This window comes from Salmo trutta, chromosome 30 (genome assembly GCF_901001165.1).
Source record: "Salmo trutta chromosome 30, fSalTru1.1, whole genome shotgun sequence".
In the NCBI taxonomy this organism is placed as follows: Eukaryota; Metazoa; Chordata; class Actinopteri; order Salmoniformes; family Salmonidae; genus Salmo; species Salmo trutta.
Window position 1 is genome coordinate 23697557 of NC_042986.1, and position 24330 is coordinate 23721886.

Here is a 24330-nt window from a genome sequence, read left to right on the forward strand (position 1 = left end):
TTTTTTGGTATGCTGATTTTTCAGGGTGCGCTGCAGCACCTCAGTATCCCTGCTGCTATGCCCCCCTCCCTCCCCCAATTTGGGACTCGTTACATACCTGGACCACCTATTGAGATGTGCCTTTTAAGTAAATCGTGTTAAATAAGGAGAAAAGGAGACACGAGTTGGTCTTCAATACCATTGAGTTAAACATAGATCTATCCCCCATCGTTTTCTAAAAGATGCTATGATACCTCCCATACGCTGGGTGGACGCATTACGTTTCTTGTCCACATGGAACCAGTGATCACAGCCAAAGATGAACCAAGTATATTTCCTGACCAAGTGCGGTAAATCCTGATCGCAGACCAGTGAAGGCTACTGAACCATTACCCTGATTAGTTTGGTTAAGGAAACCAAAACCGATCCAGGAACAGCGCGTGTCTCAAATTCGAGCCAACTTTCGGTGGATGAAGCGTGAAACCGTGAACATGTAGGTATTAGCTGTGGTATTAGGCTTTAACAGCATACATTTGTCACAATTGCTTTCCACTTTAACCAAATACAAATTTAGGCTATTAGGTCTTGGATATTTGGAATATGATATTTAAAGAATAGTTTCTGGAAGTGCTCGAAGTCGAGGCGTCATTTGGATTACTCAATGCACTTCCGAGCCAGCACGATTTATGTTGCCTATGATGTCGTTCACATAGATTATTTGTTGCATTCTGTACTGTAAACGCAATGCATTTACGACAAAATGGTTAGGGCGCATTCTGATGTGCTGTCACTCATTTTTGGACCTGCCCTTATTTGGCGGTGGAAGTGAAAAGCCGATCCTGTCATTTTTCAGTAGCTGAGATGTTTGACAGTGTTTCTTATTATTTCACTCAGTATTATGTTGTATTTTCCTTTAACCAACACCCAGTTTAAAGACAATAATTCCATACCTGCAGTTTAAAGGGGCAATTTGCAGTTCAAACATTAACAAAGTCGTGACCCCGCCACTATTTTGGTAAAGGTATGGGGGGTGGAGCAATGTAAAGACTTTCAAATGAATAGACAGAGCTATGGATGCAAGGACTGACCATCCGTTTTATTAAAAGTAGTTTTAACCATGTTTTGAGGCTATACAGTGTTTGTTTACAAATGCATTGTTTTCAAACAATGGAGAAAAACAAGCTTATATTTGGGATTGAAACTAAGGTCATGAGGCATTCATTAGTTATATTCTTCAATGGGTTTATATCAATGGGTTTATATCATTCATTTAAAGTAGATGTAGCAATTGCAGATTGCCCGTTTAAAAAACACAAAATATTTGAACCAATTGATATATATATATATAAAAAAAGTTTTTGAAATTATTATTATTTATTTGAACCTTTATTTAACTAGGCAAGTCAGTTAAGAACAAATTGTTATTTACAATGACGGCCTACCCCGGCCAAACCTGGACAACGCTGGGCCAACTGTGCGCTGCCCTATGGGACTCCCAATCACGGCCGGATGTGATACAGCCTGGATTTGAACCAGGGACTGTAGTGACACCTCTTACACTGAGATGCAGTGCCTTAGACCGCTGTGCCACTCGGGAGTGTCTTGTAAGGCTCTGGTGGTGGTGAGATCCTTTAAATAAGAGGAACCAGTGAGGGATATCTTGATAAGAACAGTGTTCCTAAGAAAATACTATTTTACAACTCATGTGTCATTTGATCAATGACAAGCTCCCCTTCATAATGCTGTTATTCAGTAATCTAGAGGCTCTGTACTTAATCAGTTTGTATCCACATACTGTACGTTTTAGATAGCTGCAGCAGTGGCTGTATTGGAAAATACCATATAGTCTACAAATCATAATTACATCTCCCCACTAAATTCCACATGTTACTTGGAAAATTATAGGCCTACGACCAATGCTTGCATATGCAGTACATCTAATTTGTAACTAAATGATGTATGTATCAGCTAACATTAACACACTTACATTTTAATTTACTGGAATAAACAGGCCTTGCCATGTTTGTCACATCGGAAGTGTGTTATTTAACACTAAATGAGATAATGAGTTTGTGGTTGAGCTGCTGTCACAACTGTCATGTAGGTTATTTCCTGGTTTTTGACGTCTATTAGCATGTTCCGTGTCAGGTCATTAGACTATTGGCATACTCTCTCCTCTCTGCCTGCCAGTCACTAGTCCACTCTGCAGTAGAACTAGGTAAGATGCCTGCAATTGCAAGGGATTTTGTTTCTTTTGTATTTTGCTTGGTATAGGCCTAGTATCGTACTCTTATCATATGTGTTTCTCTACTGGTTTTAGGAGGCTTTTCTATGTGTAAGCAAATATAACATTTTACAGTGCAGCAGCATGAGTTTTCTCGTTGCCTGTTTTGTCTTTATAATACAAAATAATGCTCAGCAAATATTTTCTGCATTTAAGGAATGGTGGCTCTTGTTCGCTGCTACCCAGTGTTGTGCGAGGAGCCCCAGATTTTGATAACCTACCAGATCATAGATTTAGATCAATTCATGAGTTTGTCTGAGAGTCATTGGCAAAGTTGTAAAGGATGCTGCTCTCATAAATGATGAAACTCTTGTAGAAAATTCTGACAAATTTTGTTGCATTATTTGAGCTTAAATAATGCAACATTTCCATGTCAGCACTATGCTCGGAAATGCCACCAAAAAAGGTTGAAAATGTTACAAAACAGGCAATGATTAATATCAACTGAAAATTGATATTACGCAGTGTCTTGCAATAGCCCTCTGAATATTTCTCTCAAAACTGTAATTGCTAAAAAAAAAATGTGTCCAGAGATTTGGTCAACTCCGTCAAATTTGTCTGAAATCCTAAATGAATGAGGAATGAGCGGGGTCAACTACTCCATAAGGACCCCTTCTTATATTCTTCATTACCTGTAGTGCAACATGACTGCTCATGGTCTGTAAAGTTCTTTACTTTTGATAGATTTAAACAAACACTATTGGAATCACCTTGGTCACAACCATAAACTGTCAGCTTCATCAGCCTGATATATTAAGATAGAATATACATTTGAATTCAAATATGTTTCTTTTAAGGTGTCTGACATGCGTCCAGTTAGTTGCATTTATGAACAAATTGAAGAATTAGGAGAAGTTGTTCCTTTACATGGTGTGATGATAGCTGATACTTTGGTCTATGAAAATATATATTTCAAATGTTTGCGGGAAAAGAATACAAACATTAAGAGGTAGGCTACATTATGACCTTTCTATAATGACAATTATTGTATCTATTTAAGTTGATGTATTGTACCAAAATAAGTATTACAAAATGAATGAATATATAACCATGAAACTTTTATTTGTGTATCTGCATTGGTTTTGGCCATACAACACGACACAGTTAATGTTTTTTGTCAAAAGTTGACAAGCTGGCAACCGCTGGTCTTGTTGTGTCAGATATTCTCAACTAGTCCAGTCTGCTTATTTCTTCCAATCACCAGAGGGAGGAGAAGAAACATGTTTTCCTCAGTGGTAAATAAGAATAGTAATGATGCAACACCTTTTTTTTAAACGGTACATTTTCTGTGGAGAACATTATGTACATTACATGTATCGCAAGAATGAGTGGGCTCGGTGTGCCTCTTCCTTGAAGCTGATATTATCAAGAAACGCTATGGAGTAATAACTTCCCCATTTATGCCTGAGGAGATGGTGTGTAAACTGGTGTTAGAGACACTCAGCACAGCTCAGCACAGCTCAGCACAGCTCTTGATCATCTTAAGCCTGTCAGCTCTGGCCACACTCTGTGACACAGACTAGGCCTATCTGCTTTGTATAGCATCTGAGAAATGGAAATGAGGATGCTTGATATACTGTAATACCTTTTGACAAATGTACTGTTGAAATGTTTACAGCTTCTCTCCTGTCCAGGGGCTGCATAACCCTAACCTTAACTGAGTCTCATCAATGCACTTGGGAATGCATCCCGCTTTAGCTGTACAGTAGGTGCAGTGAAACAAGGTATCATTTTACCCTCGGTGTCCCAGACAAGGGGCCAGCAGAGAAGGTCACAGGGGAGGGAGGGGAGGAAGAGAGTGAGATTAAAAGTCTCTACTGTTATCCTGGCTGGTGTGGGTCTTATTTCAACCACCAATGAGCCCATGGATTATCAGTAAAAACCAAGATCATTGCAAGACTGCCTGAATTACACTGAGGTTGCGTCTTTAATCTATGTCTATGATGCCTATCTACTGTTTGTTGTCAAATTTGGTGCCTATCTAATAAATGCTGTGTCATAACTATACTTTGTGACACACTGGGGAATTTAGTAGATCCCAGTGCAGTTGTCTGATGATATGACCAGGGGCTTGTGCATGAAGATGGAATCCCCTCCCTCTGTGTGTTCTGACGCTGGCTGTCCCGTGTTGTCTGGGGGGGTCACAGGTTTGACAGTGGGGAGGTGTGGGCAATCCCCCTGCACCAGCGTCCGGACCTGCTGGAGCCTTGCGCCGACTTGGTGAACAGCGAGTGGCAGCGGAGCCATGGTGCCCGGGTCCACGCCCTCCAGAAATCCTGCCAGGAGTTCCCCGTAGCCCTGGTGCTGCTGCAGGGCTCTGGGAACAGGGACGGTGGGGACAGGGAGACCCTCCTGGGGCACGTCCGGCTGTCCCGCGTGGTGTCCCGCCCTGGGAGCCTCTTTGTGGAGTCGGTGGTGGTGTCCAAGGCCCAGAGGGGAAAGGGCTACGGTCGTACACTGATGCAGGAGACGGAGCGCTACGCTAAGGCCCGAGGGTTCCGGAGGCTGTGTCTTACCACCCACGACAAACAACACTTCTATGCCCACCTGGGCTACGTTCTATCCATGCCGGTACAGAATGCTGGTGTCATGGCCTCCTTCATGCCCATGGAGGTGCTGGAGAGGTTCTCCAAGCTCCCAGGGACAGACGACACCCAGGGTGAGGTACAGGGAGGCCCACCACCACCATCACCACCCCAGATCCCTCCTTCCTTTATAGGGCCTGCTCCATCTACTCCTCCACCTCTTCTCCTTCCTCCCTCTGCTCTATCTCGTCATCCAACTCCCTCTCCTCCCTCTGGTCTTCCACCTCCTCCCTCTATTCCTCCTCCTCCTCCTCCTCCTCCTCCTCAGTGTCCGGCCCGACTGGTGTTTCAGACTCTTGAGGAGACGCCCTACAGAGATGCTAAAGGAGTTCCTATCTTCTGGATGCACAAGGACATCTGAGTCTGAGGGCCTGGCTGACCACAGACCACGTCACCCATGTCACTCAGCCTCATACACACACATGCTCAGGACATTTGGGAAAAGGACGCTGCCTTTGGCCTATTTAGTACCACAGCCTGTAGGGTTTGACGAGGTTGACAGACTGAGAAGGAAGGATATTTTTGGGGTCTGGCTGGCTCTCCTTGAGTTCTTGACAGAGATACTTGGTGCTGTAGACTGAGATAACACTTGAACAAAGAATACCAAATGTTTTTTCTCATGTGCCTTAAGTAAGTTGTTTTTTCTTGTCCTAAAATAAAACATTTCTTAAATGAATGGTTAACTTTACCTGATCAAACTAAATAATTATCACTGGAGCTATATTTTGGGCCTAATGTTTCAATCATTTCGATGTTGAAATAAAGGACTGCGTACTAAAGTGTATTGTTATGTGTTTTCTATGGGTCACCGTTTAAGATTGCACATTTTTAAATACCTTTTCATCCAAGCATCTGTGTAGACAATCTCCAATGGTCTTGTCTTGAAAGGGATGCAACAGAGGTTTTGTATAATTTCAGCCAGTAGTTTTGAAAGTAGTGCTCGCGAGCTTAAAGGGTTCCCTGAAAATTGTGCACAATTGAGTACACGTCATCCATTTCGTATGATATGTTACATCCTGCAACAAAATATTCTTTATGTTACGAATTCCAATTTGTACAATATGTTAAGAATTTGTAAGTCCTTTAAGATCCTGTTTCATCTCTTGAAATATTAACATCAGTGAAAATGAATTTAGTTTGAACAGATATGTGTCTGTCTGTGTGTTCTCTTTAGGCCTGACAACACATTAACCAGTGAACAGCCATGCTGCTACGCAGCTTCCCTCTCACCATCCTCCTCCTCTGCACCATCCCTGTCACTCCCCAGTGGGGGGCAGTGGGTGATGAGTCTGGAGGGTCTGTGGCTGCTGCAGGGCCAGTGGTCCAGGGCAGGCCCTTCACCACCGTCTGGAACATGCCCACAGCGAGATGCCAGGAACACTATGGCATCCACCTGGACCTGGGGGCCTTCGACATCGTGGAGAACCACCACCAGCGCTTCCAGGGCCAGAACATGAGCATCTTCTACCACAATCAGCTAGGGCTCTACCCTTACATCTCCCAGGAGGGTCTGCAGGTTAATGGAGGGGTTCCCCAGAGGGGAGACCTGGAGGCCCACCTGGCCCTGGCCAAGACCCAGATCTCAGCCCTGCTCAGGACAAGGTTCAGCGGCCTGGCTGTCATCGACTGGGAGGAGTGGCGCCCCTTGTGGGTGAGAGACTTCGGCATTAAGCTGGAGTACCGCCGGCTGTCTAAAAAACTAGTGAGAGGGGAGCATCCAGAGCTAACCAAACAGGAAGTGAACTCCCTGGCCCGTAAGGAGTTTGAGAGGGGTGCCAGGTCCTTCATGTCTGAGACGCTGCAGTTAGGAGTGTGTCTGCGACCGAGGGGACTCTGGGGCTTCTACAGCTTCCCTGAATGCTTCAACAACCACAGGAAGCAGAAAGGCCACAGCTACACAGGCCACTGCCACTCCAAGACCAGGCAGAAGAATGACCAGCTAGCCTGGCTGTGGCGCCAGTCCACTGCCCTCTACCCTAGTATCTACCTACCCCAACGTCTGGCAGGGTCCTCTGATGCCTCCCTCCTGGTCAGACATAGGCTTCTGGAGGCCCTGAGGGTGGCGAATCAGTACCCCACTAGCACCCATGCCATTCCTGTACTGCCCTATGCCAGAGTGGCATTCGCCCACACCTTCCACTTCCTCAACAAGGTAAAGTATAACAGTAAAGTTGGAAAATGTTTCCTATCCCATGACTGTGTTATTACAGAGTTATAATCAGTCCTTCAAAACATACACTAACAGTGATGCACTTATGTTATGAATATTATAAACTCTTTGATATCATATTTGGCAGAATTTACTATTATTTGGGCTGATATCACTTTGTGGCATACAAGTAATCAAACTAGTCTCCCATTGACCTTGCCATGCAGACAGTGACATATGAGCACACCTGGCAGGAGATGCCAGCAATCAATGGAAAGATATTCTATCCCTGCATTATTTGTATTTATTTATTTTACCTTTATTTAACTAGGCAAGTCAGTTAAGAACAAATTCGTATTTACAATGACGGCCTACCAGAAGGCAAAAGACCTGCGGGGACGGGGTCTGGGATTAAAATAAAAAATAAAATAAAAATATAGGACAAAACACACATCACGACAAGAGAGACACCACAACACTACATAAAGAGAGACCTAAGACAACAACATAGCAAGGCAGCAACACATGAAAACACAGCATGTAGCAACACAACATGACAACAAGGCCAGGAAAAAAATGTATGAAATGTAAGTCGCTCTGGATAAGAGCGTCTGCTAAATGACTAAAATGTAAAATGTAAACAACATGGTAGCAACACAACATGGCAGCAGCACAATATGGTAGCAGGACAAAACATGGTACAAACATTATTGGGCACAGACAACAGCACAAAACAGCACAAAGGGCAAGAAGGTAGAGACAACAATATATAATGCGAAGCAGCCACAACTGTCAGTAAGAGTGTCCATGATTGAGTCTTTGAATGAAGAGATGGAGATAAAATGGGTCCAGTTTGGGTGTTTTTTGCAGCCCGTTCCAGTCGCTAGCTGCAGCGAACTGAAAAGAGGAGCGACCCAGGGATGTGTGTGCTTTGGGGACCTTTAACAGAATGTGACTGGCACAACGGGCATTGTATGTGGAGGATGAGGGCTGCAGTAGGTATCTCAGATGGGGGGAGTGAGGCCTAAGAGGGTTTTGTAAATAAGAATCAACTAGTGGGTCTTGCGACGGGTATACAGAGATGACCAGTTTACAGAGGAGTATAGAGTGCAGTGATGTGTCCTATAAGGAGCATTGGTGGCAAATCTGATGGCCAAATGGTAAAGAAAATTTAGCCGCTCGAGAGCACCCTTACCTACCGATCTATAAATTACGTCTCTGTAATCTTGCATGGGTAGGATGGTCATCTGAATCGGGGTTTGTTTAGCAGCTGTGGTGAAAGAGCGATAGAGGAAACCAAGTCTAGATTTAACCTTAGCCTGCAGCTTTGATATGTGCTGAGAGAAGGACAGTTGTCAGGTCCTAGCCAGTTAAAGGGGTTATTTGTTATTGTAGCTTGGTCAGGGCGTGGCAGGGGGTGTTTGTTTTGTGTGTTTCGGGGTTTTTGATTTATGTTCCAAATTTTCTATTACTATGTTTATTCTAGTTTTCTATTTCTATGTTGTGTTTTTCAATGACCTCCAATTAGAGGCAGCTGGTTGTCGTTGTCTCTAATTGGAGGCCTTATTTAAGTGTGTTCGTTTTTCACTTGTGTTTGTGGGTGGTTGTTCCTAGTATAGTCTGTGCACCTTACTGGACTGTTTTCGTCGTTTGTTTTGTTTAAGTGTTCTTCTCTTTAATAAAGTAAAGAAGATGATTTTGGTCCACTCATTACGATGCCTGTGACAACAGTGTACCGTCTAGCCATACTCCCAAGTTGTAACGCCCTGACCTGAGAGAGACGGTTTATTTCTCTATGTTGTTAGGTCAGGGTGTGGGGTGGGCATTCTATGGTTTATTTTCTATGTTTTGGCCAGGTAGGGTTTCCAATCAGAGGCAGCTGCCTATCGTTGTCTCTGGAACCATACTTAGGCAGCCCTTTTCCCTCCTTGAGTTGTGGGATCTTATTTTTGTACTGCTTTGTTAAGCCTGCAAGACGTGACGGTCGGATTTCCATTGTTTATTATTTTGTTTAAGTATTTAGATTTAAAATAAACATCAAGATGAACACATACCACGCTGCACCTTGGTCTACTCATTTGGACAGCCGTTACACAAGTACTTGTATGAGCTGACTACCTCAAGCTCTAAACCCTTAGAGGTAGTAATCACACAGGTGGGGAGAGGGGCATTCTTCTTACCAAACCACATGACCGTTGTTTTGGAGGTGTTCAGAACAAGGTTAAGGGCAGAGAACGCTTGTTGGACACTAAGAAAGCTTTGTTGTAGAGCATTTAACACAAAATCCAGTTAGGGGCCAGCTGAGTATAAGACTGTATCATCTGCATATAAATGGATGAGAGATCTTCCTACTGCTTGAGCTATGTTGTTGATGTAAATTGGAAGAGCGTGGGGCCTAGGGTCGAGCCTTGCTGTACTCCCTTGGTGACAGGCTGTGGCTGAGACAGCAGATGTTCTGACTTTATACACTGCACTCTTTGAGAGAGGTAGTTAGCAAACCAGGCCAAAGACCCCTCAGAGACACTAATACTCCTTTGCTGGCCCACAAGAATGGACTGGTCTACTGTATCAAAAGCTTTGGCCAAGTCAATAAAAATAGCAGAACAACATTGCTTAAAATCAAGGGCAATGGTGACATCATTGAGGACCTTTAAGGTTGCAGTGACACATCCATAACCTGAGTGGAAACCAGATTGCATACAGAGAGAATACTATAGACATCAAGAAAGTCAGTCAGTTGATTATTGACAAGATTTTCCAACACTTTTGATAAACAGGGCAAAATAGAAATTGGCCTATAACAGAGGATCAGCTTGATCTCCCCCTTTAAATAAAGGATGCACCATGGCTGCCTTCTAAGCCATGGGAACCTCCCCAGAGAGGAGAGACATGTTAAAAAGGTCAGAGATAGGCTTGGTGATGATACGGTCAGCAACTTTAAAGAAGAAAGGGTCTAAGCCATCTGAACCAGATGTATTTGTTGGGGTCAAGTTTAAGGAGCTCCTTCAGCAGCTCGGACTCAGTGACCGCCTGCAGGGAGAAACTTTGTAGCGGGGCAGGGGAAAAAGAGGGAGGAGCATCGGGGATAGTCACATTAGAAGGGGTGGGAGAGCAGGAAATGGATGGGAAAGGAGGCATGGCTGAGTCAAATAGGAATCTTGACTTAATGAAGTGGTGATTAAAGAGCTCAGCCATGTGCTCCTTGTCAGTAACAACCATATCATCAACATTAAGGGACATGGGCAGCTGTGAGGAGGAGGGTTTATTCTGCAGGTCTTTAACCATTAGACTCAATCATCTCACCTCAAGTGTATGCATTTTTGTATGTGGTTGATACCTGTGTGTTTCTGTGTGTATGTGTGTTTTCAGACGGATCTGGAGCACACACTGGGAGAGAGTGCAGCGCTGGGGATGGCAGGAGTGGTGCTGTGGGGGGAGCAGGCGTTCGCTAAGTCAAAGGTCAGATCCTGGAGACCTCACAGTTTGTGCATGTACATCCACTATAATATACATGCAGTGGCTTCGGAAAGTATTCAAACCACTTGACTTTCTCCACATTTTGTTATGTTAAAGCCTAATTCTAAAATGTATCAAAGTGTTTTTTCCCCTCATCAATCTACACAAAATACCCCATAATGACAAAGCAAAAATAGGTTTTTAGAAAGTTTTCCTAATTATAAAAAAAAAGAAAAATCACATTTACGTAAGTATTCAGACCCTTTTCTCTGTACTTTGTTGAAGCACCTTCAGCAGCGATTACAGCATTGAGTCTTCTTGGGTATGACGCTACAAGCTTGGCACACCTGTATTTGGGGAGTTTCTGCCATTCTTCTCTGCAGATCCTCTAAAGCTCTGTCAGGTTGGATGGGGAGCGTTGCTGCATAGCTATTTTCAAGTCTCTCCAGAGATGTTCGATTGGGTTCAAGTCCGGGCTCTGGCTGGGCCACTCAAGGACATTCAGAGACTTGTCCCGAAGCCACTCCTGCGTTGTCTTGTCTGTGTGCTTAGGGGTCGTTGTCCTGTTGGAAGGTGAACCTTGTCCCCAGTCGGAGGTCCTGAGCGCTCTGGATCAGGTTTTCATCAAGGATCTCTCTGTACTTTGATCCATTTATCTTTGCCTAGATCCTGACTAGTCTCCCGGTCCCTGCCGCTGAAAAACATCCCCACAGCATGATGCTGCCACCACCATGCTTCACCTTAGGGATGGTGCCAGGTTTACTCCAGACGTGACACTTGGCATTCAGGCCAGAGAGTTCAGTCTTGATTTCATCAGCCCAGACAATCTTGTTTCTCATGGTCTGAGAGTCCTTTAGGTGCCTTTTGTCAAACTCCAAGCGGGGTGTCATGTGCCTTTTACTGAGGAGTGGCTTCCGTCTGGCCACTCTACCTAAAGGCCTGATTGGTGGAGTGCTGCAGTGATGGTTGTCCTTCTGGAAGGTTCTCCCATCTCCACAGAGGAACTATAGAGCTCTGTCAGAGTGACCATCAGGTTCTTGGTCACTTCCCTGACCAAGCCCTTCTCCCCTGATTGCTCAGTTTGGCCGGACGGCCAGCTCTAGGAAGAGTCTTGGTGGTTCCAAACATCGTCCATTTAAGAATGATGAAGGTCACTGTGTTCTTGTGGATCTTCAATGCTGCAGAGATATTTTGGTACACTTCCCCAGTCCTGTACCTCGACACAATCCTGTCTCGGAGCTCTACCGACAATTCCTTCAACCTCATGGCTTGGTTTTTGCTCTGACATGCACTGTCAACTGTGGGACCTCATATAGACAGGTGTGTGCCTTTCCAAATCATGTCCAATCAATTGAATTTACCACAAGTGGACTCCAATCAAGTTGTAGAAACATCTCAAGGATGATCAGTGGAAACAGGATGCACCTGAGCTCAATTTTGAGTCTCATTGCAATGGGGCTGTGTGCTTATGTGAAGAAGTTATTTCTTTTTTTCTTTTTTTATACATTTAAAAAAATGTCTCTTAAACCTGTTTTCACTTTGTCATTATGGGGTATTATGTGTAAATTGCTTAGGATTTTTATTTAATACATTTTAGAATAAGGCTGTAACTTAACAAAATGTGAAAAAAGTCAAGGGGTCTGAATACTTTCGAATGCACTGTACCTCTACAACCTTGAGTGTGTATGCAGTTCAGTTTCTGTTAGATTGTTTGTTTTTGTTCCGTATTTGTATATGAATATCTCTTTCCCTTCCTCTCTTGGCAGCGGCAGTGTGAGATACTGAGGGACTACATTAATTCTGAACTGGGAGAATACATCAGCACCCTGAAGAGAGGGGTGCAGCGTTGCAGCGAGGAGCGATGCCATGGCAACGGTCGCTGTGCCAGAAGGGACCCCTACTCTGACCACATGATCCCCCTCTCTGACCCCTTCTCCAACTTCCTCCCTGACCCCTCTCATGACCTCAGCCACCTCCGCACTAACTTCCTCTGCCAGTGCTATCAGGGCTGGGCGGGTGAGAAGTGTCAGGAAAATATATAGTCTCTATCACCAATATATAATATCACCTCTTTTGTTTATTTGGTTGATGCACAGCATACAGTACCGTCATTGAAATTCCACCAAGTGTATCAAAGTGAAAACTGTTGCAGTTGCCATGCTAAGGCACTTTCTCAGCATATTCATTCTGTACAATTCAGTTCCACTTGTGACATGTTTAAGTTGTGATAGTCAGAACAAATTTGCACTGTGTTTTGTCAGTAACAAAATGGGTGTGACATTTCATCATACATCGCCTGTCACATGCATACATGGAAAAGAGTACCGCTTCTAAAAGTTACAGCTGTAACTTGTACATACAGTATGTGTAAGTCACAGATCACATGGACGTCTCGAACCTGAATCATTTCTGTCCTCATGCAGTTGTTTGAATACATTAATTGTCAGTTGAAGAGTGTGGTCCTTTGTGCTGTGATGTCACTAAAGATGCTATAAAGTGTTCAGTACCCTGCAATCTTACTGAATGAGTCTCTTTCTTTCTCCTATTTGTCTTGCAAATCAAACAACTCATAAATATAGAGTACAGTATATGGAAACATTCTCTGTGGGTTCCTACTCCCGGGCTCTGTTGTGCATATGGCAGTAGGGGTTGTTTCTGGATGGGCCCAAGTTCCAATCCCATGTGCAGGGCAGGGATTTGACTTGAGTGGAGATGTTGGGGCAGGTAGTTAACAGTTGGTGTTACATTAGTGTCCAGGGGCTACTAGGACGGGGCTTTCAGGGTCCAGGGGTGAAGGGTGTTCCTCTCCGTGACCTCTGCTCCTCAGGATCCTCCCGTGATGGCTGTGAGGTTGTGGCGCAGCGCCTGCAGTTCCTGGATGAGCTGGGAGACCTCTAGGGCCGCAGCCTGTCTCTCCCTCACTGCTTCAGTTAGGGACCGGAGAGCGCTACCCTGCTGCACTGGAGGGAGAACGCAGAAACACAGTCACAGAAAGGGATGGGCAAAATGTTGAGGCCTGGTTGGATTTCAGATCAAGATTGAGAAAGAGTAGGTGAATATCTTTACCTAAGAAATAGAAGATAAGAAGTAGCGTCAACAGCGTCAGTGCTGTCACTGCACACCCCGTGGTGTATCGAAACGAGGTGGGCATCAACAGGTCTCGGAGCGCGCTCTGCCATCGGCTTCTCAATGGATGCCCTGTCTGATAGACAACTGGTCTGTCCCGGAGATGGAGGTTCCCATTGGTGGAGGGAGCAGGAGGAAGGGGAGGTCGTCTGCTGCCTATAGAGACCATAGAGACAGTGGAGATTTTAGTGACTAAAGGTAATGGAGAGTAATGAGAGTCACATTTCAATGGTGGTTTTGGATGCAATCACTATACACAATACAGCCTGGAAATATCTGGTACCTTTGTGGTTGTGCTCTGGGTGGGTGCGATGCAGGTCGTTGATGGACTCCACGGAATGTAGCTCTATCTCAGTCAGATCCCGATCACTGATCCGGGTAAAAAATACTGGAGTGGTAGGGGATGGAGGTTGTTTCGCCATAATCCCTGGAGGGAAGGAGGGAGAGAGAAGAGGACACCAGGTTTCTAAATCTTATTACTGATAATCAAAATAAAACTGTTATCAGGAAGTTGGAATTTGCACTCAGGGCCAGGGCCAGGGGAGAGGTGATTGAAAACAGGCCCTTTATCTGACTGGGAATGTTTCCACAAGTCTAGCCAAAATGAGAAGCCATTTCAGCCATGCAGCCTAGTTGATGTAATGTACAAGAATGCTTTAAGCACACTAAGTTATATATAGGCATATTGGTATGGTGGCATTGACAGGAAAGCACTATTATTTGAATGATATAAGGGAGACATGATATAGTCCTACTCTCTCACACACAAAAACACACTCATGATTTATCAAACCAGACACTTCCACCCCATTTTCTATTCAGGTATCCGGGCTTCACCCAAAATCTTTAGGGACACAATATCCAGGAATTTTCTCCTCACAGTCAATCAAGTGTCCAGATAGTGCCATTCCACCAAATCAGCCACCTTGAATTCTCCCCTCTCTCTGCTCTTACCTTCTGTTAACATGAAATATGGGAGAAAGATACACGTATGGTATGTGTATCTGAGGAGAATTCACGTACAGTATGTCTCCGTGTGCGTCTCCTCAAGAAACGAAAGCTGCTGTCAATACGTTCCCAATACGTGTCAACAACAAATGATGGAAAAGGTTATCCAGTGTCATAGGATCAAACAAAATATACATCCACAACTGTATTAATTAGCCTTCTGAATATAGTCCAGCTTGAATAGTTGCCTTATCACATGGAAGCGAGTCCAGACCCAGTGTTTTGTGTCTGTGTCTCTGTGCCCCTGATCCCTGCCTTGCTCCCTGCTGCTTGCCCCTACCCTAACAGCCCCTACCCTAAAATAGAAGCTGGGACGAGGGTGGTATTAATAGCTGCTACTGGGCCACAGGATCATTCAATTATACAACCGAGGCAGAGGAGGTACAGTAAGCAGAAGGACCCAGAGCAATGTGAAACGTCCCCGAATATAAAAAAAATACTGCTTTTTAGTGTGTTCATATTTTATTAATATACAACAAGTGATCTAATGACAGTGTAAAGATAACAGTTACTGGTTAACTGTTAGTGTAACACATCATTACTGGTGCAGTGTAACACATCGTTAGTGGCTTTCTGAGATGTAGCCTGTCATCCCAGATCCAGAAATTCCATGGATTTCTTCTTGAGGATAGTTATGTTATGGTGCTGAGTGTTGTGAATTTCCCCTCAGCCAGACTGTCACAAAGCGAGACTTCAGTGTACTATCTTTTCCATGACAGAGATTGTTGTGTTTTGAAAGTGTACTCTGACAGTAGGCCTATGGACATTTTCAAATATAGGTAATGACAATAAGACATGTCACAGAGCATTTGTGTGAACATTTTGCTTGTTATTACATCATAAACACTTGCAATAGGCTATGCAGAATATACTTGCAACAGGCTATGCATAATATGTATGTATAGAAAGAAAAAAGAAAGAATGAAAGAAAGTGTAGAAACAAATAGTTGAGAATATATTTATTTGTTCATATGACAGTCAGATTTAGTATTGACACAGAACATGTGCAACAAACAGGCCTGCCTGTGTAGTGAGTTTTCCTACAAATGTTTGAAAAATGTGTAATTTCATCAACTACATTTCCCGAAATACATTGCTGTGGCAGGGTCGCTGTTTTACAGAGAAAGCACAATTCGGAGTGCGGAGTCCAAACTGTTGACGACAGCGAGGTGTTTATGTTACGTGAAGTTTTGGATCTCGTCTGCAAGGAATATACGATGTGGACTCGGATTCTATCTGGCGGCCGCGGGTTCGGATTCGGTTTCCGCGTTCCGAGGGAGTGTGTACGTGGCGTTGGACTCGGAATATCGGGGAGGCAGGAGAGGCATGCTTCAAGTTCAGAGGTACTGTTCTATCAACCTCGAGGACAAATTTCTGCTGCTCACTAAAACCGACCCAAAACGTAGCAATTCTAAGGGATGTGTCTATGCAGTTGGCGTAGTGCTGGGAAATATTGAATATTAATTGTTTCAGATCCTTCAGAACGTTATTTTTTTATTTTTTTCATATGTTTTAGATGTATTTAGTCGTCAAACCTCGATTTTGTTCTTATTTTGATGCATAAGCTATTGCAATATGACAGAACGGCGATCATGTTGCGCTTGCCCATTTGCTCCTCTTATTTGTGGCACGCTTGGTCATGCAAATCAAATCTACATCTGTCCCCGCAGAATGCCCCCGAGCCCGCACAGATCACCTCGCTTGACTGGCTGCTGCAGATTATGGTTTTATTAAAAGCATGAGTGGCTTGTCAGGGTATAGATAGGTCTGCCTCAGATCCCCCATCTCTAGAACTAGTCTATTGAATGAACACCATCTTCCATTCATACTCTTCTCAGTTCTAGTGAGATTTCATTGAATAGTTTAGGCTGCTGAAGACTTCCTGATTTACTGTCAAATATAGTGTAGTGTAATGTCTTGGCCCACTGCAGGTCAGGATTCTTTACAGGAATGGACCTTGGACTGTTACTATCCATTTGAAACAGTTTGAGGTTGATGTTAATCACTTCAGAGTGGGATATAGTATTTTATTAAGACCTTGTTTACGCCTCGCGCTGCCATTTACCGTAGTAAAGAATGTACAGTGCCTTCAGGAAGTATTCATATCCCTTGACTTTTTCCACATTTTGGTAGGTTACAGCCTTGTTCTAAAATTGATTAAATCATCGTCGTTGTACAGGTGTGCCAATACAAGCTTGACACACCTGTATTTGGGGAGTTTCTCCCATTCTTCTCTGCAGATCCGCTCAAGCTCGGTCAGGTTGGATGGGGAGTGTTGCTGCACAGCTATTTTCAAGTCTCTTCAGAGATATTAGATCGGTTTTAAGTCTGGGCTCTGGTTGGCCCACTCAAGGACATTCAGAGACTTGTCCCGCAGCCACTCCTGCGTTGTCTTGTCAGTGGGCTTAGGGTCATTGTCCTTCGCCCAAGTTTGAGGTCCTGAGCGCTCTGGAACAGGTTTTCATCAAGGATCTCTCTGTACTTTGCACTATTCATCTCCCTGACCAAGGCCCTGATTGCTCTGTTTGGCCGGGCGACCAGCTCTAGGAAGAATCTTGGTGGTTCCAAACTTCTTCCATTTAAGAATGATGGATGCCACTGTGTTCTTGCTGACCTTCAATGCTGCAGACATTTTTTGGTACCCTTCCCCAGATCTGTGCCTCGACTCAATCCTGTCTCAGAGCTCTATGGACAATTCCTTCGACCTCATGGCTTGGTTTTTGCTCCGACATGCACTGTCAACTGTGGGACCTTATATAGACAGGTGTGTGCCCTTCCAACTCATGTCCAATCAATAGAATTTACCACAGGTGGACTCCAATCAAGTTGTAGAAACATCTCAAGGATGATCAATGAAATCATGATGCACCTGAGCTCAATTTCGAGTCTCATAGCAAAGGGGCTGAATACTTATGTGAATAAGGTATTAATCCTTTAATTTAAAATCCTAATCATTTTTGCTTTGTCATTTGAGTACAATACTGGGTGGGGTGAATATATTTTACATGACACATGATTTTTTTGTTAACTAGTAAATAGTAGCCTACAGCAAAAGTGTTTAAATCATTTCTAACTTGTTAACAATTTCTGCTGGTTAGTTTTTGCTACCATGTGGTTTTGAGCTTGCTTGAGCCTGCTAACTGAGGAGTGTTAATTCACCTGTTGCCATACATGTTTCATTTTAAAACATTTATCTTACAAAGGAGTTGTTTAATCTAACTGCTTAACTATTTATCTGTACATGGAATTGTTTATTTTTTTACTATTTCTTTCTCTAATCTTTACAGGAAAATGCCACGGGCACTATCTGATGTGTGGAGACATTTCACTGCAGCTAATGTAGAAGGAAAAGCTGTGTCCATTTGCGAATACTGTGCCAAATCATGTGGGAAGAATGCAACAAAGATGCAGAATCATCTGGCCAAGTGCATAAAGTTCCCTCAGCACTCACAACAAGCAACCTCTGACAAAAGTCCCTCTACATCTATTCGAGGTGAAAATGATGAATCAGACACCTTATCGATAGCAACAGCTCATGGTCCTCCTGGAATCAGAGGTTTTTTTGACTCACTGGAGGAACTTAGTCAGAGAAATGCTGATGAATGTCTTGCACAAGCTGTGTATGCAACTGGTTTGCCGCATACTCACAGGCAATGTGTATTGGAAGAGATTTCTGAATGTTCTTCGCCCAGCATACACCCCTCCAACCAGACATGCTTTATCTACTCATTTGCTGGATGCAGAGTTCAACAGAGTTCAAGTGAATGTCAAGCAAATCATAGAGAAAGCAGACTGTATTGCAATCATCTCTGATGGGTAGTCGAATGTTTGTGGGCAAGGAATAATTAACTACATCATATCCACCCCTCAACCAGTATTCTACAAGAGCACAGACACAAGGGACAACAGACACACCGGTCTCTACATTGCAGATGAGCTGAAGGCAGTCATCAATGACCTTGGACCACAGAAGGTATTTGCACTGGTGACAGACAATGCTGCGAACATGAAGGCTGCTTGGTCTAAAGTGGAGGAGTCCTACCCTCACATAACACCCATTGGTTGTGCTGCTCATGTATTGAATCTGCTCCTCAATGACATCATGGCACTGAAAACAATGGATACACTCTACAAGAGAGCCAAGGAAATGGTTAGGTATGTGAAGGGTCATCAAGTTATAGCAGCAATCTACCTCACCATGCAAAGTGAGAAGAATAAGAGCACCACATCGAAGCTGCCCAGCAACACCCGTTGGGGTGGTGTTGTGATCATGTTTGACAGTCTCCTGGAGGGGAAGGAGTCTCCAAGAAATGGCCATATCACAGTCTGCCGATTATGGACAGCCCCATCAAGAGGATCCTCCTGGATTATGTATTTTGGGAGAGTGGTAAGCAGCCTGAAACTCCTGAAACCTATAGCAGTAGCCATTGCACGGATTGAGGGAGACAATTCAATCCTGTCTGATGTTCAGCCACCTGGTGGAAGGGACTTTATGGATCTGAGGCTCTTTCCCCTGTTGCCTCCATCATCTTCCAAATCCCACCAACATCAGCTGCCTCAGAGCGCAACTGGTCCTTGTTTGGGAACACACACACCAAAGCACACAACAGGCTGACCAATACAAGAGTTGATGGCCATCCGGGCAAATGTTAGGCTTTTTGAGCCTGACAACGAGCCATCCTCAACACAGTTGGAAAGTGACAGTGAAGATGAGGCCTCGGAGTCTGATGTTCAAGAGGTGGACATTGAGGAGGTCCAGGGAGAAGACATGGAAGCCTGGGAGGAAGACAACCAAAGCTTTAGTTTCTAGACTATCATTTACAGATGTATGTTGAAAACATTTTTGGGAGAGGATCATTCAATATTCCCATTCTTTTGTTGTTAAGTGAAATCATCCCATGTGAAGAGTCAACTCATTTAATTAAAGTTCAATTCGTAACTAAATCGTTTTTTAACATTTCTATTGGAAGGATTTAATCATTTGCAATTATGTCTACTTATGATAAGGTAAAAGGTTTATATTTCTGTCTCTATATGATATGGTAAATATATCCAATGCAAAAACTTCTACATTTAAATGGTATTCATATTAATTTGCATATATTTACGTTAATTCCCACTGAAAGTTTCCACCTCTGAATATTCCCTAAAATGTGCAACCCTAGCTGTAATGTAACAAAATGTGGAAAAAGTCAAGGGCTCTGAATACTTCCGAAGGCACTGTATGTATGCCTATTGTTCACTCTTTACAGTAGATGAATAAGAACAGGTAGGCACCCTGAACACTTAGCACATCGTTCCCATCAAGCAGTAGAGACTAGTTAGCAGTGTTCGTTTAGACTACGCAGAGAGAGAGAGAGAGAGAGAGATGACTTTGGACATGTTTCACAAAATACTAGACCTGTAAGCAGGCCAACATCGGCCCCCAAAGTGCATGGCTCACTGATAAGAGCAAGCAGTGGCTGGGTTAAAGGTTAAAAGTGACTGGTTGTAGTAGAAGTCTGCATAATAACTTGGGTACATTGTATTTATATCGCACACCAGACTTATACTGCACACTGCGGCTGTTGAAAGAGGCAAATTTATCACCAACATTAATACTGTTATCTATTATAGGACCTGCATTTGTTATTGTTATGATGAAAACATTAATATTTCAAGTCAGACCTGCTGTTGCCCTCTTCACACTAATGAGTTCTCACCTACAATGATAGGACAATATGAATCAGTTACATGAATTACATGAACTTCCATGCCTTTACTAGCCTGGTCCCAGATCTGTTTGTGCTTTTGTCTACTCCATTGGCATGACAATACCATAAGAAGTTGGCAGGAGGGCAGAAACAGCCTGGTCGCCAGTCTATGACTTTTACATTACTGAAACCATTACAGTAATGACGGTACAGCAGTGTGGCAGCATATGTTACAACAATAATGACAGTGTTTTCTTCCTGAGCCAGGCCTCTATGAGGAAGACAGCTCTGTTTGACTTCCATCGGGACCAGGGGGGTAAGATGGTGGAGTTTGCTGGCTGGAGCATGCCTGTCCAGTACAAAGACAGCCACATCCACTCCCATATGCACACTCGCCAGCACTGCTCCATCTTCGACGTCAGCCACATGCTACAGGTGAGAGGGATTTCATTTAGCAAATTTGCATGGGTAGATATTGTGTGCTCATTGTATTGGCTATACCATCCGTTGTGTGTCTCTCAAACAGAGCAAAGTCCACGGAAGAGACAGAGTCAAGTTTATAGAGTCTATGATCGTTGGAGACATAGCAGAGCTGAAGGACAACCAGGTGAGACAAATGCCTGCAAGCAAAGACACATGCACTTAATTCTCCCACACACCGACACACTCTTCTCACACTTTTATCTCCAGGGCACGCTCACCCTCTTCACCAACGACAAGGGAGGAATAAATGATGATCTTATCGTCACCAAGACAGACCAAGGCTACCTCTACGTAGTGTCCAACGCTGGCTGTGCAGACAAGGACTCCGCCAACATGAAGGTCAGTAGTCCACAAACCTCATGTGTTTAACGACCATCACTCCAAGTTTTGGATGGATCTGTAATGCTTTGATGAAATGTCATGTCTGTTTGTGTTTCATATATCTGATCCTTTCTGTGTTAATGTAGGCTAGACTAGCCAAGTTCAAAGCAGCAGGTCACGATGTGGAGCTGGAGTTTTTGGAGGAATGTCTGATTGCCGTTCAAGGTAAGTTCTCTTATGGCAATGTCAGTTCTACTCAATATACAGTACCAGTTAAAAGTTTGGACACACATACTCATTCAAAAGTTTTCTTTATTTTTACTATTTTCTACATTGTAGATTAATAGTGAAGACATCAAAACTATGAAATAACACATATGGAATCATTTAGTAACCAAAAAAGTGTTAAACAAATGAAAATATATTTTATATTTGAGGTCCTTCAAAGTAGCCACCCTTCACCTTGATGACCCTTTGCCTTGATGAAAGTACCCCCCCTTTTTGTTTTTACACTGCTGCTACCTGTTGTATTCGGCGCATGTGACAAATAAACGTTGATTTGATTTGACCTTGGTCGTATTCATTAGGTACCCAACAGAAACAGGGAGGAACTACCTGAACTTGTCCCATAAGATATTTTCGTTTTCCGTTGCAAATCATTTTGCTGCTATATGTACTTAAGAATATGACCCTGTACATGTCCACCTCAGGTCCCTCCATGGCCAAGGTGTTCCAGCCGGGATTGACAGATGACCTCAGCAAATTGACCTTTATGACCAGCACTCTGGCCACTGTGTTTGGGATCCAGGGCTGCAGGGTGACCCGCTGTGGCTACACTGGAGAAGACGGAGTGGAGGTGTGCCTTTCACTCTCGTTTTCTTTGTACTTCAGTAGAGAAGGATATTTTTCTGTGCATTTCTTTCAAGAATCCTTTGTCTGAAAGCAATTGGCATTTGTAAAAAAGAATGTTTATTTTGTTGTGTTGCAAGATTGTGTTAGTAATTTCCTCCTCATCCTCCTATTCAGATCTCAGTGCCTAAATCTGGTGTGGTGGCCCTGACGGAGCGCCTGTTGGCCAACAGTGAGGTCAAGCTGGCCGGACTGGGGGCGCGAGACAGTCTGAGGCTGGAGGCAGGCCTCTGTCTCTATGGTAACGACATCGATGAGACCACCACCCCTGTGGAGGCGACACTGGTGTGGACTATAGGTGACTCCTCATTATTATACACTCCCTTATAGTGTCAGTCTGTCTGTCTGTCTGTGTCTGTCTGTCTGTCAATTGGGTTGTTTGTCTTGCAGGGAAGCGGCGTCGTCAGGCGAAGGATTTCCCCGGTGCTGAGATCATTGTCCCCCAGATAAAGGCAAAAACAACGAGGAAGCGTGTGGGCTTGGTGTCCACGGGACCCCCTGTCAGACAGCACACCCCCATTCTCAGCCCAGAGGGAAAGGTCATAGGTCAGTTAGAGGATCTCTACTAGCTATTACAAGATAAAAGATCTGAAGAATCATACGTAAAAGTTTGATTATGCCTACAGGATACCAGACCTGATGATTGTCTGTTATTGTTTGTCTTTATTAGTAGGCCTACACTGTAGTGTTATTTAGGCCCAAATGTGACACTGTTCCATAGAAATGTAGCTGTGTGTGGATTGCTGTTGAGATTAGATTCAGCTTACTTTTCATCAGTTGTTATTTTTTTTCAGGTGAGGTCACCAGTGGTTGCCCCTCCCCCTGCCTGAAGCAGAACATTGCCATGGGTTACGTGGATGTGGCGTACGCCAAGAATGGAACTCCCATTCAGGTGGAGGTGAGGAAGAAGGCAGTGAAGGCAGTGGTCACCAAGATGCCCTTCGTGCCTACAAACTACTACTCTGGCCATTAGATCTGTCCTTCAATGGACACCTGGCTTATGAGATCAGCCTATGAACAGTACCCTGATCAGACAGACTGCCTCCTAATGACAACAAGAGATCAGTCTATCAGAACAAATGCTGCCCCCTTGTGTTTACCTTGAGCAGTGACACTCAAACCTGCAGGACTGTAAGGCTTTCTTTAGCAATAGAGAATGGGTTATGAGATTGTGTGGCCTTGCCTACACCCAAATCTCCACTCAACTACACAAATACAGCTATACTCTTGAGGATGAGGCTTTTCACTCCTGTTATCTGAAGCTTGTTGGTGGTCTTTAGACCACAGTGAGTTGTGTGAATGAGCCATATGGTTTGAAAGACAGGGATCTCACTGACCAATCAGCAAAAGCAGCAACACGTGCTATGTAAACCAAGAGACACAGGAGCAAGTCACGTTTACAGGACTACTGAGCAAAACATTTTCTCCCGTCAAATAGTATGAATCTAAACTTGCATTTTTTCAGGCTAAGTGGCACAATGACGTGTTAATATTCACTAATTGCTAACTTAATACTATATGTCAGCAGGAACAAACAACTCTTCATATGATTCCAAATTGCTTTTGTGATACTTTGTCTTTAGGCTTGTACCACGATCCTAGTTGTCACATTCCCAACAAACTAAAACTAACCAATATATCCAGTAATGTGTGGCCAAAATCCAATACCTTGCTTGTAACTACTGTGAAGTATCTTAGAGGTGCTCATGGTCTTGCATCTCCCCTCTACTACTTAAATATTGTCTCAATGTTTTTGATATTCACTTTTGTTCATGTGAATGCCTTAATTTGTATAGCAAGGTAATGATGTAGTTTGTATCTAATACCCTCATATTTTCCTTGTAATATAGGTCCTAATTCACATAGAATTAAATATTTGAATTCAGGGTAATTCATAATATATTATACCTTTCTCTTTGTTGGGGAAACCATAACTTTGGAGAATTGTCATTGCATATGTGGAGGTCACATGACTCCACTAGATGTAAGTTAAACATCTGTCACTGTTGTTTGACAATTGCCAAAATGTATGGACTACTGTATTTACTGCTGATTAATGCCCTGTGTATTGTCTTTCTAACATTCAAGATTTTGTTGTTTGCAAATTATTAAACACGATTTTCCCATTATTTTGTTATTTTATCATGTATCTTATTTGTGTACTTGTGCGGATAATTAACTGGATATCTAAAACCATTAAAAGCTTAAGTATTGCTACTTTAAAACTGCTATCAGTGTTAGTCCCATTCCTCACCACAACTCCAGACAGACCAGTTCAGATGGCACCAATGGAGATGGCCGACATCTTACATGCTCCAACCCGACTTTACCATTTTG

General features: G+C 43.5%; 3 protein-coding genes across 3 annotated transcripts; all 3 read left to right on the forward strand.

Moving 5' to 3' along the window:
* Positions 1–219: 219 nt before the first annotated feature.
* naa80 (N-alpha-acetyltransferase 80, NatH catalytic subunit) lies at positions 220–5627 on the forward strand. Its single transcript, XM_029723460.1, has 2 exons — positions 220–472; positions 4411–5627. Exons 1-2 carry the CDS (start codon positions 450–452, stop codon positions 5207–5209), a joined length of 822 nt encoding a protein of 273 aa, XP_029579320.1. The 5' UTR covers positions 220–449; the 3' UTR covers positions 5210–5627.
* Positions 2099–12967, forward strand: hyal3 (hyaluronidase 3). Its single transcript, XM_029723459.1, has 4 exons — positions 2099–2197; positions 6023–7000; positions 10367–10456; positions 12220–12967. Exons 2-4 carry the CDS (start codon positions 6053–6055, stop codon positions 12493–12495), a joined length of 1314 nt encoding a protein of 437 aa, XP_029579319.1. The 5' UTR covers positions 2099–2197; positions 6023–6052; the 3' UTR covers positions 12496–12967.
* Positions 12968–15677: 2710 nt separating this feature from the next.
* Positions 15678–24122, forward strand: amt (aminomethyltransferase). Its single transcript, XM_029723461.1, has 9 exons — positions 15678–15930; positions 20548–20715; positions 20807–20887; positions 20971–21102; positions 21231–21309; positions 21795–21940; positions 22111–22291; positions 22384–22539; positions 22788–24122. Exons 1-9 carry the CDS (start codon positions 15763–15765, stop codon positions 22964–22966), a joined length of 1290 nt encoding a protein of 429 aa, XP_029579321.1. The 5' UTR covers positions 15678–15762; the 3' UTR covers positions 22967–24122.
* Positions 24123–24330: the final 208 nt, after the last annotated feature.